The sequence below is a fragment of the Pollachius pollachius genome (genome assembly GCF_949987615.1).
Source record: "Pollachius pollachius genome assembly, chromosome: 10".
In the NCBI taxonomy this organism is placed as follows: Eukaryota; Metazoa; Chordata; class Actinopteri; order Gadiformes; family Gadidae; genus Pollachius; species Pollachius pollachius.
Genome location: NC_136943.1, coordinates 19,607,509 through 19,622,184, shown reverse-complemented (window position 1 = coordinate 19,622,184; position 14,676 = coordinate 19,607,509). Strand labels below are relative to the sequence as shown.

Below are 14,676 nucleotides of genomic sequence, written 5' to 3'. Positions count from 1 at the left end.
AACATTGTTGGGTTTAGTTCTACCTCCGGTAGGGGTATCTCAAAAACTAAAGCCCTTTCTGACTGTTTCTCACTAGCCTACCTCTGCCTCTTGCTCTTCCTGCATCCATGCTTGCAAAGTTCTCAAAATGGCTTAACTGAGGCCTTTTTTTCTGTAGCTGGCTGATTGGTGTTCAGTTTTGGAATAAAGTGTTTTCAGGTGTGAATGTAAGTATTTTCAATCAACCAATGTGTTTAGGATTTTGAATAGATGTGTTTTCCCAATCCATTTTACTTTGCTGCTCAATTTATTTGCTTCACTTTTGTGGTGTTTTTATGTTTACAATTTGAGTATGTATGCACTACTTGTGCTAATGGTATGTAGTATGTTTAAAAAGACTGTTCTATAAGCACTTATATAGCCTTGAATTTAATATGTTGAGGTGTAGCCTGTAAGATGTGTTTAATGTTTCACAATAAAAACACACATGGTTTAATAAGGTTTATTTAATCATATTTCATGGTTAAATAGTTTAAGTGATTGTGATTCATGATAAATAGCTAAATATAATTCATATTTAGTCAAACGATTAACACATTTCATATGTGGAAAAAAGCTGTACAGTTAAAAAAGATAATTCATTCATTCATTGTATTACTATGGTGGTTCAACAGTATGTTGAGGATTTTGATGATATCCATTATGCCATAAAGAGTATTATTCTAAGACCCATGTAGTAATAGACTGTTTTCATATAGGCTAGGTTTTTTGGAGTCCTTGGAAACCCTTGAGAATCTGGATCGAATTCCCCTTGACGAAGTGGTGGCGAGCTAGTGAAGATACCTCCTTATCCAAAGGAGTGGACCGCTATCACCTGTGCCGAGGAGGATACCAATCTTCCTTTACATCCGTCACTTGAGCATATCAGGTGAAAGCGCTCTGAGGCGCCACACATGACCAATTGACTTTTACTTTTTGACTTCTGACTTGACATTCCCCTTTTTTGACTAAAGTACACTGAACTGGCTGAACCAAGGAAACTAAAGGAACACTTACAAGGAATTTATTTTTGTTTAAATTTTTTTTTTTCCTTATGGACATTTTTCAGCCATTTCATGGTGTTTAAAGATAATTGTTTCTGACCTAATGTTAGGGTCTAAATTGTGGAATCCCTGAATATTCTTGATTGCATTGAAATATAAATTATTATTTTTCTACAAGGTTGAATACAGTTAATCAAAAAGTTAACCTGTGGCTCCAGTTCGTCATTGTGTTGTCATTTATTATTTCCCTCCTTACGAACCTAGTGACTAGTCCATATCTGAATGCTCTACTGCCCACTAGGGTTACATGTATTAAAAAAAAAAATATATATATATATATATATATACAGTGCGGTCGGGGGCCCTAAGAAGCCGCTTAGTTTGAGTATATAGACTCTGATAAGCCTTGATATTAACATCATGGTGATGACGCCTCAATATATATGATAAAATAGTTTGTATTTACTCTGTCACTTTAGAGGAGCTATAATGGAAAATTGTTAAGTAAGAGATGACTGAGTCATCCTGTGCTCATCATTCTGAGTTGCTTTTTATTAAGACTTTTCATAAACCGAGGAAAGATAATCCTAATTTATAATTTAATAATCCTAAATCGAACATTTCAAAAGATTGTTTTGCAAGCATACAACAACAATCAAATTTGAGTCAAGCACCAATATAGCAATAATCATAAAATGAAATTTTACATAAATAAGTTTCTGTTCTGGTCCAAATGTGGCTAGCTTCTAACCTTCTAACAGATTACACCATCACAATACAGTGTAAAATACATCAAAAGCCAAGGAAACCCAGTTTAACACACCCAGCGACATCCAGCACCACATTCATCCCATACATTCATCATAGAAACAAAAACCCAGCCAATAATCTCCTCGGCACCAGTAGTCGAACACCCATAATCAAACTAAACGGTTTTGAAACCAGCCATCAATTTATGACTATCAAGGGAAGTAGAAGTCCTTGGTCAACATGGAGATGATGCACGGGATCTGCTTCTTGGCGCTGAAGCCTGGCGTGCTGGAGGCTGACTCAAAGTCCAGCGCCACCTTGTGGTTGACCCGCGTCATGATCTGCATCAGCTCCAGCTGGCTGCTGTGCTTCTTCAGCATCTCGCACAGCGCCTGCATGAACCAGGAGCCGCTGGTTGTGTTCCTCCAAGAGTAGTAGCCTGGTGGGAGATCATGAGGCAATACCATTCATTGTAGGACAGATCATATTTTTATTAGATTTTTTTTGAATCATTTAAAAAAAAAAAAGGTTTATCCTTTATATTGTAGAGTAAGACAGGCAGGTATGGGAGAAAGAGGGGAGGACATGCAGCAAAGTACCACGGGCAGGAATCAAACCCCGACCACTGCAATAAGGTCTGGGCATTAATGGTACGAGCTCTACCTGGTGAACCCCAATAGATCACAGTTTTTAATACTTATCCCCTGTGACTTTGACTGACCCAGTCAATACCAAAGGTATGGATGATAGTAATAGTAATTACTATGATCATAATAATTCAGTGTGTTGAATACATAGCACCGTTCTCACACACACTTCACAGAGACGGATAAACAGACACATTCACATTTATACTGGGGATTACATTTGAGAACCATAAGGCCAGTTTTGACCCAGAGAGCAATTCATTAAAGGTGGAAAAGGTGTGTTTGATATCCCTGAACCCATTTCATTTGATATTTTTTAAGAAAGCCTCATGACTGATTACTATGGGTATTAATATTAGAGGTTTTGCCACCCAGCTATAAGAGTTCTACATAAAAATGTATGAAGCCAAGATATTTGTTTGGATAAATACCATAACTGATAACAATTTGGTATGGACAAGTCTTCAACAAAGACTACAATAAAATGGGCAGTGATGATCATATAATGGATGCATTGTAAGAGATTAATGCTGGTCATATGTTGTTTGTGACAAAAGGACCAAGATTGGCATATGACCGCCTCATGATTCAAACAGCAGCTATTACTGTTTACCTGGAGCTGTGGAGTAGGCATACAAGAAGTCGGCCTCCACGGGAATCCTATCCGATGATTGGTCGCAGGAGCTGTCAGTCTGAATGCCGTCGTCCAAACAAGTGCCACGGCATGCCTAGCAGAGATAAGACTAGTTTAGAGTCCCATAGCTTGGTCTTAGAACGGTACTGTTTAATGATCAACAGAATGCACTATTTTAGCCTGCTATTTAATATACTGTATGTGTATAGGGCTAGGATATTTCTGATGGAGAAAACATTTGATTCAACACAAATACTAATGATCCAATCAAAGATTGATACACAAATACAACCAGAGGTCTACTAAAGGACAACTGTATTCTCCCTCTACACTAGCTTTTCCAGCCGTGAATAATAAAGGGAAGAACAACATGCAGGCATATGGCTTTGGCTATGCTGTCCTTCAAAGCCCACCTGTATGAAGAAGAGTTTGGGCTTGGCCACCAGAGTCTTGCAGCGGTCGCCGCGGAACATTCCGGTCAGCGTCTTGAGCTCGGTGAAGCCGTCCGTCCCGTAGAAGATCCCTTCATCGCCGTGGCTCAGCAGCACGCACACAAAGGAGGCGGAGCCACTGTGGTCCTCCTGGGACACTATGGGGGGGGGGTTAGATTGAGGAGGACAAGATGGAGGCTGTTCAGATTGAGGAGGAGGAGATGGAGGCTGCTCAGATTGAGGAGGAAGAGATGGAGGCTGCTCAGTCACCAAGTGTTGGTGTTTATAAACCCTGAATGGGTCTGAACAGGCTCGCTATCTTGAGCACACATCATAGGGACAAGTCTGTACCAGTGACCATTTGTGTAGTTGTCTCCCCGTGACGACACCACTCAGTAACACCATGGATATACAGTATGTGGTCGCTGAACAGCTACAGGTTTGGCTTGGGTGATTATCCTGTTGGGTGATTATCCTGTTTATGCTTCTGCTGGCAGTTCCACAGGGACCAGGCGTATCTCTGTCTGCTTCTACACTCTGATAAGAGGGGGACTGGGTCCAACTGCTCTCGTTCAAAGCACTGCACTGATTGCCCTGTGTGGCACCGATTGGGTTAGCTTCAGTAATCATATTCGAATAGAAAACCTGATTGAATTTCAAATGTGTGTTTTATGTAGGGAAAACTGGGATTTCAAGTAGGATGGAACTTTAATATTATCATTTTACTAATGCTACTTTTTAAGTAAAAACTAGCAACAGGTGTTATGTTGTCAGCAGCATCTGAAGGCGGCCAAGTGCTTCAAGCAAAGCAAACTGCCCTTTGTAGAATTGTTAGCTAAACCCTTTTCTTGTTAGCCTATACAAGCTCACTTACCTATGTAGACATGTACAGTAAGGGGTCGGAAGTTTCCACCTACAAGATTAACATCTAAAGGTATTATTATAACCTGTATGATAACACTCTTTTGATTAATTTTTTCTGCCGCCGTCTTAACAGTAGTATAATGATCAGTTCTTCCTCTACCAGCGTCTCCATGTTGTTTATTTACATGAGCGCGCAATACACATGCTTTTGCACGATTACCGGTTCTGATATTACTGTGGTCTGCCCCAAGTGGAGACTTCCACTGTCATGCGTTTTGGCCGCGTAATGCTGCAGCAAGTCTGCAGGCAGGACCCAGCAGGTTCCATACGCTTACGCTTGGAAGACAGCAAGTCTAATCCAGCCCACCACACTACCCCTACAACGCTTTGGCTCAGTTTGAGCTCTACATGATGAGTCCTGTACCGGTGTAGAGCAGCTTCTCCAAGTCTGCCACCGTAAGGTCATTGGCCATCTTCATCTTGTAGCCCAGACCGGAGAAGGTCTTCATTGCACCCCCCGCGTCTAGGTCGGTCCCATTACGAATGTTCATGCCTGGTGGGGTGGGTGGGCGCACACACACACACACACACACACACACACACACACACACACACACACACAGTACCATTGGAGAATAACAAAACGTCTGTAAGATATGGTTCAATGTTAGCAAAATGCTTTCTGACCTCATCATAAACAATCGCATGCATTTTATTCAACAGTGACTAAAAACAGAATGAGTAGGTTAACAGATAAGCGTTTAGTGAAATAACAGGAACTGATTAATTTGAAGCGTCATTTGAAGTTATTCATATTCATTTATACTTTTTTTGGTTTCCTGTTTGCCTTTTACACTGTAACAACACAGGCAGATTCCACCGCAATATAGGATTGAGACGAAGGTTTCCTTGAATACAGGAAATATGCGCCATGGAGCACGCCTCCCAATATAGACGTTGTGCTGCAAGATGGCCCTCCTATTATGTTTGGGGTCAATTTGTCCCGATTCACTGTTTACAGCCTCTAAAAACATGGTTAACATACTTTTCATGTGCGTGTGTGTGTGTGTGTGTGTGTGTATGTGTGTGTGTGTGTGTGTGTGCGTGTGTGTGCGTGTGTGTGTGCGTGTGTGTGAGGAGAAAACAGTTCCCACGAGAGCTCTTATCATTCAGGAATGGGAGAGGGAGGACATATTTGCTGCGAGAACTCACTGACAGTTCTCATAACAACTCTGACAATTCTCACAGGATAGGGGTTGGGGCAAACATATAACCGCGGTAACTCTGATCATTCTTGCAGTATGTGGGATGGGGCAAACAAAGTTCCCGCAAGAACTTTGATAATTCAGGCAACATTTCTCTTTGCATTTGTGCCTCAACTTAACATTTTGAAAATTATCCCCAAACAGGAAAAGATTTGACGCCACTAAGGTTCTGTCACAGATCTTTCAGGGTCTTTCAAAGTGATATGGATAAGGACGTGTCTGAGACAAAGGATAATGTTGAGGAGGTCCCTGATTATGCGGCATCCTCCTGATGAGAATGAGCCAGTGAGATTGGACATTCTGACCCTCCTGTGCTTTCTCAAACACAATTATACCCACTTGTCATATCTCAACCACTAAGAACTGACCAAGAACATCCATAAATGGAAAGCTGCTGATCCCCAGTTACAAGACAGGCTAGACTGACTGCAGCTAATGTCATCAAAATGTTTCCAGGCCTCACCAGATATGTTTGCAGTCATATACAAGACAATCTGCATTTTAACTATATTATATTTTACTATGTAAAATACATTACTATATTTGAATATCAACATAAAGCCCTGCAAACACCAAAACATAATTTGTTTTTCATTTTAGGTCAATGAATGAGATCGTACAGTGATTTGCATATTTCGCATTAGTCATGTACAATAAATACTAGATGTATAAGGGGAGGTTGGGGGCAGTCATGTATTATTTACTGGGCTCTAAAGATGGTCAGTAGAATGGCCTAAAGTAGCTGCTAGAAACTTGGTTAAGACTTTCAGTTACAATCATTTTCTGCATGTTTACATTGCTCAGGTCAAATTGACCCCAAACATCAAAGTTGTATGTTTATTTGAACATAATAGGAGGGTTACCCGGGAAGCACCGGTTTGCAATATGTATAGCTGTGATCTGATCTCCCTAAACGTCCAGCAGAGGCCAGGTGTGTTCTAGCGTGTCTGTGTATGAGGAGTCATGATGTGTCATGGGGGGCTTTACCCGTGCTCTTATGGAAGTTCTTGTTGTTGATGATCACGCAGGTTCCTATACAGGGGTAGTCCATTTTGTAGCGGTAGGGGTCCGTCGACACGGCTCCAGCTTTTCCCTCTTGCCCCGCCTTGTCAGTCCCTTCAGGAACCTCAGAGCCGACTTGCCTTAACACAGAGTTTACGTTGGGTTAAACACATACCTATAATGTCTGTCATTTCTTGAGTGTCTGATGTGGTTTCACCTTTTTTATCGTCTCTGTCTTCTTTCTGTGATTAAACGTTCACCCCAATGTTGTGCAAAGGAATATCCTCTTCGATGAGGTTAAAAGACTTTATACTACTTTATTTAAGAATGCTTGATTCTGATTGGCTGGGAGGAGGGCATTAACCCGGCAGGTTACCCGCCGACTTGTCAGTTCTACTTGCTGCTGACTGAGCACAGCTTCATCAAATAGTAGATCAATACGCCGCTTGTATTTCAGCCTTCAAAACGAGAGCTGGTAAATTGTGAAAAATGTTGTCGGAAAACGCGGTTATATGCTATAGACCATATAGTATAGACCGTCGCGATTCCCGTTGAAACGAATGGCGCAGTGATTATTCTTCAAAACGAGGGCTGGTAAATTGTGAAAAATGAATTGAACTGTAATCAGACAACAACTTTATATTTGGATTGTAAAACGCATGAAAATATAAATGAATGATCTTAATTTATTTTCTTTGGCAAGTGACCATGGTATAAGCGGGATAATGTCCTTCGAGGTGTCCAAAATATGTTTGATCGATCGTAATGAAAGGGGACTACTTTTTGAGGGAGATGAACTCAAACAGAGTATACATTTAATAAGCATGCAATACGAATAGGAAAAAGCGTTATTATTAAAGTATTTGAATTGTTTCATTATGCTGGCAAGCAAGAAGTAGAATAAACGGGATAATCACCTCAAGGCAGGGCAATAAAAAGTTTGATATGCCCGGCTCGCGGAAGGTTAAGCCGTCCACGAGCCGGGCATATAAAACTGTTTATTGCCCTGCCTCTCGGTGATTATCCCTTACATATATCTAGCTTCAGTAGGGTCCAGAAGTGAGTTACCTGTGAGGATATAGGACTATCTATCTATCCTCAGTAGGGTCCAGTAGTTAGTTACCTTTGAGGATATAGGACTATCTATCTATCCTCAGTAGGGTCCAGTAGTTAGTTACCTTTGAGGATATAGGACTATCGATCTATCCTCAGTAGGGTCCAGTAGTTAGTTACCTGTGAGGATATAGGACTATCTATCTATCCTCAGTAGGGTCCAGTAGTTAGTTACCTGTGAGGATATAGGACTATCTATCTATCCTCAGTATGGTCCAGTAGTTAGTTACCTGTGAGGATATAGGACTAACTATCTATCCTCAGTAGGGTCCAGTAGTTAGTTACCTTTGAGGCCAGAATTTGGCGTCCACACTGTCTCCTTGCTCCTCTGCATCGCCACAGTTCTCCGACATGGTTATTCTATACATGACCAAAAACAATCAAGAGATTATAAATGGGCTATTGCCTTGCAAACACCACTGCCTACTGTATCAGTTGCATAGTAAGCCATCATAAGGTATCAGCTAACGTGTGATCTGGTGTGTTGGTAGACTTAAGGGCTCTTTCTGAAGTGTACTGGCCCCATATAGTGAAACACCAATGAACAATAAGAGGGGCTTCACGTTAAAGGAACTCATCAAAAGTGATTTGTTCCCGTCTCAATTGACATTAAAGCCAGTGAATAATGCGAGAGGAAGCTGGCTTTGTACGATTCTGAAGTAGTGATGCGTTAAGGTGAAACCAAAAGTACTGTCCTCTCCTATGAAGACGTGTACAGTTACTACAGTACGAGGTGTATGAGGTTTACACTTTGATGCTTTTATTGTCACAAAGCTACCGTCATCAGGACAGCAGAGACCGACCAAGATCACTTTTAGGGAACAACTTGACGCTGAAACAAACTAATAAAGAAACTAAGGTGGGTGGGGTGTTGACTGTTAATGATTATCATTGATACACATAACTATATGCTACGACATAACGACGATATACAATATAAAAACAAGTATCCGCAAATTATTAATATACCAGGTTCCACGAAGTGTTTAACTAAATCTACACTACTTCGTCTGACTTACCGTTCAGCCGCGACCGCAGGTGAGTGGCGAAATGTAAGGACAGAGACGAGGAAGGACTCCCTGTCAGCGGCCAGCCAATCACGGAGCAGTGTCGAAAAAGGGGCGGAGCTATGAAGAAACGGATGGTTATGAATCCTGTATTGCAGAGCTATTTAGAAAGAAACAAATAAATCTCTAAATGGCTCTGCTGTGTTGAAAGTGATTTAAATTGATTTATTCTATGCTTTAGTAAGACCACATGATATTCAAGCTTACATCAGTACCTCAATGGACCACATATTTCTAGTGCTAACACCAGTCCTGAATAGCTTATTCTTCTACAAATAGAGTGGTCATCACATCAGCACAGTTGTATGTGTTTGAGATAAGTCCGGCCCTACAAGCAGAGGCGGAGCTATGGAGCCAGTATCCTGCCATAATTCAAACCTGAAAAAAAAAGTTTCAAAGGCTTGTAAGTCTGGGTTTGAAAACTCAACACCTTGTAAAAAAGGTCTGCAACACTGAAAAAAGAGATTATAGCCTGAAAAAAAATTAAAACATCTGCAAACATGATTTTGTGTTCTATTTTATCTTCTCCATCATTTTCACCAATACATTTTCAAAGTTTCAAAAATGTCACCAGCGCATTTGCAGAGTTTCAAATCTTGCACTGTTCTAGCAGTGTATTTCATTGTTTCCCGGTTTTGAAACCTTGTAAATGGGATTCTGCAAACAGGTGTTCATACATTGAGAAATAAGTTTTGAAAGGTTGAATATTTATTTTTAAAAACTTGTAAAGGTGTAAATTTACACCATTGCAATGTTTTTAGAACTGACTTTTCAGAGATTTGACCACACAGGCGCAAGCTTTGAGTCACGTGATTATTGGCAGTGTTCTGTCGGGCATTCGTTTTGAAACTCCCTGACAGTCAAAGGTCTGAAATCGTTGATCTGCAAAAAGGAAAAAAAAAACGTTCCTGGGGGCGGGACCATTTGGCTCTAAACCTATTGGTTGCTCTCTGCTGACGTACATTCCAATCACGTGTGCCGTTGACCGGGCTGTGCGTGATTGACAGTGCTCTGCCGATGACAAGATTAACAAGCGACCTGCGTGGTTGAGTTTGTTTTCCACTTTCTGGAACCATGGCTGGGTACGGAAACCGTAAATGGACATCGGGGAAAATAAATAAAAAATTAACGTTTCTCGTGAGCACGAGAAAGTAACTGGTGAGCACTGGTGAATTCTTTTGAAAACTGGAAGCAAAACCTACTTTACACACTCTCTTTGGACCCATTGTTTGCTCCACTTCTCGTCGAGGGGGCGACGTGGGCTAAGAAGAGTAGAACTGCCGTTCTCAGAGGATTCCGGGACGATGGTGAGCAAATTGCTGAAGCTCGCAGGCGAACTGCTCAACAGAAAGTGAGCCATTTAGAACTGATGCTAGGTCAGATTGCTAACTATTGCCCTGTGATTTCACGTAACACCATTGTTCGAAATTCCACATCGATAGATAGTATCTGGCAAGCCATTCGACTACATTACGGTTTCCAGACAACTGGCGCTCAGCTAATTGATTTTGTGGACATTCACTTAGAAACTGACGAGCGACCTGAAGATCTATATCAGCGCCTTATGGCATTTACAGAGGATAGCCTCCTCAAAGCTCGTGTGTTGACTCACCATGGCGAAACTCTAGCTGAGGATGAAGAGCTGTCCCCATCCCTTGAGAACTTTGTAGTTGTGACATGGCTACGCTTAATTCATACTGGCTTACCCAAATTTATCAAACAACGCTACGGCACTGAATTACGCACACATACATTGGTTTCTATCAAACCAGAGATTTCCCAAGCTCTTGACTCCCTCCTGAATGAAATCCGCACAGCTGACGATGCCAAAATCCTGCGTGCGGCTGCCAGTAGCCGCACATACAGGAGCTCATTGCCACGCAAGCCCCCATTCGGTGCTTCCCCTAGAATGCCGATGAGAATGAGCCCCCATGAGAAATCATGCCCTCTCTGCAAACAAGCAGGCCACCAGGGCAACACACACTTCCTCAGCGCATGCAAGTACTTGCCCGAACAGGACCGTAGATTCATGCTGAAGGCAAGACAGATTGTCTCTGTGCTTGACGAGGATCCTGACGACACAGCCGTGTACCATGAGTATCCTGATGAGCCACTTCCTCACGAGTGCCCTGAGCCGACACAGCCCCACACTGCTCGCGCTGTACAAGTTCGGCAATCTCCATACATCGACACCTTTTGCAAACACCACCATGCACGCATTACTCTTGACACTGGTGCTACGTGCAACATGATAAGACTGTCAGCGGCACGCCACCTTGGTGCTCTTGTGACCCCGAGCTCCCAGTCGGCTCACCAGGCCGACGGTTCCTCTCCCATTAAGGTGGTAGGAGAGACCCGCCTCGCGTTCTGTCGTGACTCAAATGAGTTCCACTTTGACGGCCTCGTAGTTGAACACTTGGATGTGGACATACTGGCAGGCACCCCCTTCATGTCCTCAAATGACATTTCTGTGCGTCCTGCTAAAAGACTGGTCACCGTAGCCGATGGTACAGCATTCCCCTACGGCTCCGCTGACACCCGACTCACCAGGAACGCTGTCCGCCGCACCATACTGTTGCGTGCCCCTCCCACTTCAACCACCATTTGGCCGGGTGAGTTTGTGGAGATATGCCTCCCACCTGATGCTCCGTCCGATTCGGCATATGTCTTGGAACCCCGCCTGGATGCGCACAGTGCGCGCAAGTGTGAAATGTCACATGCCTGGCCTCACCCTGGATTGATATCAAGCGTTGCAGGCAGGGTCCGCATCCCGAACCTCTCGAGTGAGCCTCATGTCTTGAAGCGCCACCAGCACTTCTGCCAAGTGGACCCCCTCTCACCACCGTCCACGCCACACCCAGCACCAGACTCTTACACTATCACGCCCATAGTCAGACACCTCCCTGTGCTGACTACAGGTGTTAAACACTCCCGGGGCATCCTAGTGGATCCAGACAACCTACTCCCTCCTGGCTTTAAAGATAGGTTTCATACCTTGCTGGACGAATATGATGAGGTTTTCAACCCTGCTATCTCGGGTTACAATGGTGCTGTAGGTCCATTCGAATCCAAAGTGAACATGGGTCCGGTTGAGCCTCCTCAACGCAAAGGCCGCTTACCCTTATATGGCAGAGACAAACTTACCGAGTTGCAACAGAAGTTCGATGAGCTGGAGAGTCTGGGGGTCTTCCGACGCCCAGAGGATGTAGGTGTGTCAGTGGAATATCTCAACCCTTCCTTCCTAGTCAGGAAACAGAGTGGCGGTTACCGTCTGGTGACTGCTTTTGCTGATGTTGGCCGATATTCAAAACCCCAGCCATCTCTAATGCCTGATGTGGACAGCACCATACGTCAAATTGCTCAGTGGAGACACCTGATAGCGACTGATTTGACAAATGCCTTCTACCAAATACCACTGTCGCACGAATCCATGAAATACTGTGGCGTTGTCACTCCCTTCCGAGGAGTCGTGTCTATGCACGCTCGGCTATGGGCATGCCTGGATCAGAGACAGCTCTCGAAGAACTCATGTGCTGTGTGCTGGGTGATCTGCTTCAAGCCGGTGTGGTGGCGAAGCTCGCTGATGATTTGTATTGTGGCGGCAACTCCCCAGAGGAGCTGGTGAATAACTGGTCCTCGGTCCTACATGCTCTGAGACACTGCAACCTGCGCCTTTCGGCGCTGCCTGTCATTAACCCTCACTCTACAAACGTGCTGGGGTGGGTGTGGTCCCAGGGTAAGCTTCAGCCAAGCCCCCATCGAGTGTCCACACTAGCTGCTTGTGAGCCCCCGAAGACAGTAGGAGGCATGAAGTCTTTCATTGGAGCGGTTAAGGTAATGGCCCGTGTGATCCGACACTGCTCTGCCCTCCTTGCTCCTCTGGACGCTGCCATCGCAGGGAAGACGTCACAGGAGAACATTACTTGGACTGAAGAAATACAGTGTGCCTTCAGTAAAGTTAAGGAGTGCCTCTCCTCCAGCCGCTCAGTCACGCTGCCACGTCCAGATGATCAGCTATGGATTGTGTCTGATGGCGCCGTTAGGAGACCTGGCATAGCCGCTACCCTGTACATAATGCGCAACAAAAAGCTTGCCCTTGCTGGCTTTTTCAGCGCTAAGTTACGTAACCATCAATTAACATGGCTACCCTGTGAGGTGGAGGCTCTTGCCATTGCTGCGGCTGTCAAACACTTTGGTCCCTACATCATTCAGTCATCGCACAGGGCCTGTGTCCTGACCGACAGCAAACCATGTGTGCAAGCCTATGAGAAGCTTTGCAGGGGTGAGTTCTCTGCTAGTCCCCGTGTGTCTACATTCCTCTCCACGGCAAGCAGGTTCCAAGTATCGGTCCGACATGTGGCTGGCACTGCCATTCTCCCATCTGACTTTGCCAGCCGTAACCCTCCTGACTGCACTGACATGGCGTGCCAAGTTTGCAGCTTTGTGCAACGGACTCAGGACTCAGTCGTGCGCTTGCTGTCCAGTGATGATATCCTGGCTGGTCGCGCAAGACTTCCGTTCACGAGCAGGACAGCATGGTGGTCCCTACAGTCTGAATGCTCTGATCTGCGTCGCACCCATGCTCATCTCACTGAAGGGACACAGCCGTCTAAGAAGATGACCAAAATCAAGGACATCAAAAGATACCTTAGCATAGCGTCCATAGCCAGTGATGGCGTGCTCATCGTGAAACGTGATGAGCCTCTCTCCCCATCGAGGGAGTGCATCATTGTCCCCAGACAGGTTCTGGATGGCCTGGTGACCGCTTTACACTTGCAGCTTAGTCACCCAACGGCGAATCAGCTCAGGAAGACAGTAGGGAGATACTTCTTTGCCCTTGACCTCGACAAGTCCGTCAGCCGGGTTACTGATGGCTGTCATTCCTGTGCTGCCCTTCGTCACACCCCCCAGGTCATTGTGGAACAGTCATCGTCTGATCCCCCAGCTGCTGTCGGCATCATCTTCGCCGCTGACGTCATGAAGCGAGCACGTCAGTTAGTGCTAGTGGTACGTGAGTGTGTGACATCCTTTACAGTGGCCATGCTCGTGGAGGATGAGGGCAGCCAGACCCTGCGGGATGGACTCATCAGACTATGTGTGGAATTGCGCCCCCTAGATGGTCCATTTGCCATGATCCGGACAGACCCAGCCCCTGCCTTTAGGGCCCTGGTCACCGACACGCTCCTTGCCCAGCACAGAATTTCACTGGAGCTGGGGCGAGCGAAGAACCTTAATAAAAACCCTGTCGCAGAGAAGGCAGTGCAGGAGTTAGAGGAGGAACTGCTCCGGCAGCAGCCACGGGGTGGTCCTATATCAGCGAGACTCTTGGCCATAGCGACCGCTTGCTTGAACTCCAGACTCCGTTCACGTGGCCTGTCTGCCCGGGAAATGTGGACACAGAGAGACCAGTTCACCTGCACTCAGTTGCCCCTAGCTGATGAGGAGCTTATACGCAGACAACACGATGTGCGGAGCAAGAATCACGCTTACAGTGAGAAATCTAAGGCCGCTCATGGGAGGACCTTGGTCCCCTCTCCAATCGAGGTTGGCGATCTAGTTTACATTCGCACTGACAGCAACAAAGCATGTAGCCGCGACCGATATCTCGTCGTTTCCATCGGTCTCTGGTGTGGTCTGCGCAAGTTTGCCGGATCACAACTTAGGAACTTCACCTATCGAGTCAAGTCGACGGACTGTTACAAAGTCCCTGTCACCTGCCATGATGCCATTCGGTCCACCAGCTACGATGACGCATCTGACGACGACAATCCTAGGTCCCCGGCTGCGCCCCAGGTGGAACCCCCCGTGCCGCCTGCTATTCCCCCTGAAATAGCATCAGTGCCCACCCCTGTGAGCCCCGTTGGGCCCCGCCTTGTGCCGG

General features: G+C 45.1%; 1 protein-coding gene across 1 annotated transcript; it reads right to left on the bottom strand.

Moving 5' to 3' along the window:
- Nucleotides 1-467: 467 nt before the first annotated feature.
- Nucleotides 468-8,817, bottom strand: LOC307081683 (caspase-3-like). Its single transcript, XM_079744939.1, has 7 exons — nucleotides 8,748-8,817; nucleotides 8,014-8,088; nucleotides 6,601-6,755; nucleotides 4,773-4,901; nucleotides 3,467-3,642; nucleotides 3,033-3,147; nucleotides 468-2,211 (listed from the first exon to the last, which is right to left on the bottom strand). The coding sequence occupies exons 2-7, from the start codon at nucleotides 8,079-8,081 to the stop codon at nucleotides 1,985-1,987; spliced, it is 870 nt and encodes a 289-aa protein (XP_079601065.1). The 5' UTR covers nucleotides 8,082-8,088; nucleotides 8,748-8,817; the 3' UTR covers nucleotides 468-1,984.
- Between the last annotated feature and the right edge of the window lie 5,859 nt (nucleotides 8,818-14,676).

Bases quoted from the DNA above. Each gene is read 5' to 3' on its own strand.
- LOC307081683 (XM_079744939.1), bottom strand. From the start codon at position 8,081: ATGTCGGAGAACTGTGGCGATGCAGAGGAGCAAGGAGACAGTGTGGAC. The intron at 3,643-4,772 runs GTACAGGACTCA...CCCCCCCCATAG, and splicing joins GGAGAAGCTGCTCTACACCG to TGTCCCAGGAGGACCACAGT. The intron at 2,212-3,032 runs GTAAACAGTAAT...ATCTCCCACCAG, and splicing joins TGCCTACTCCACAGCTCCAG to GCTACTACTCTTGGAGGAAC.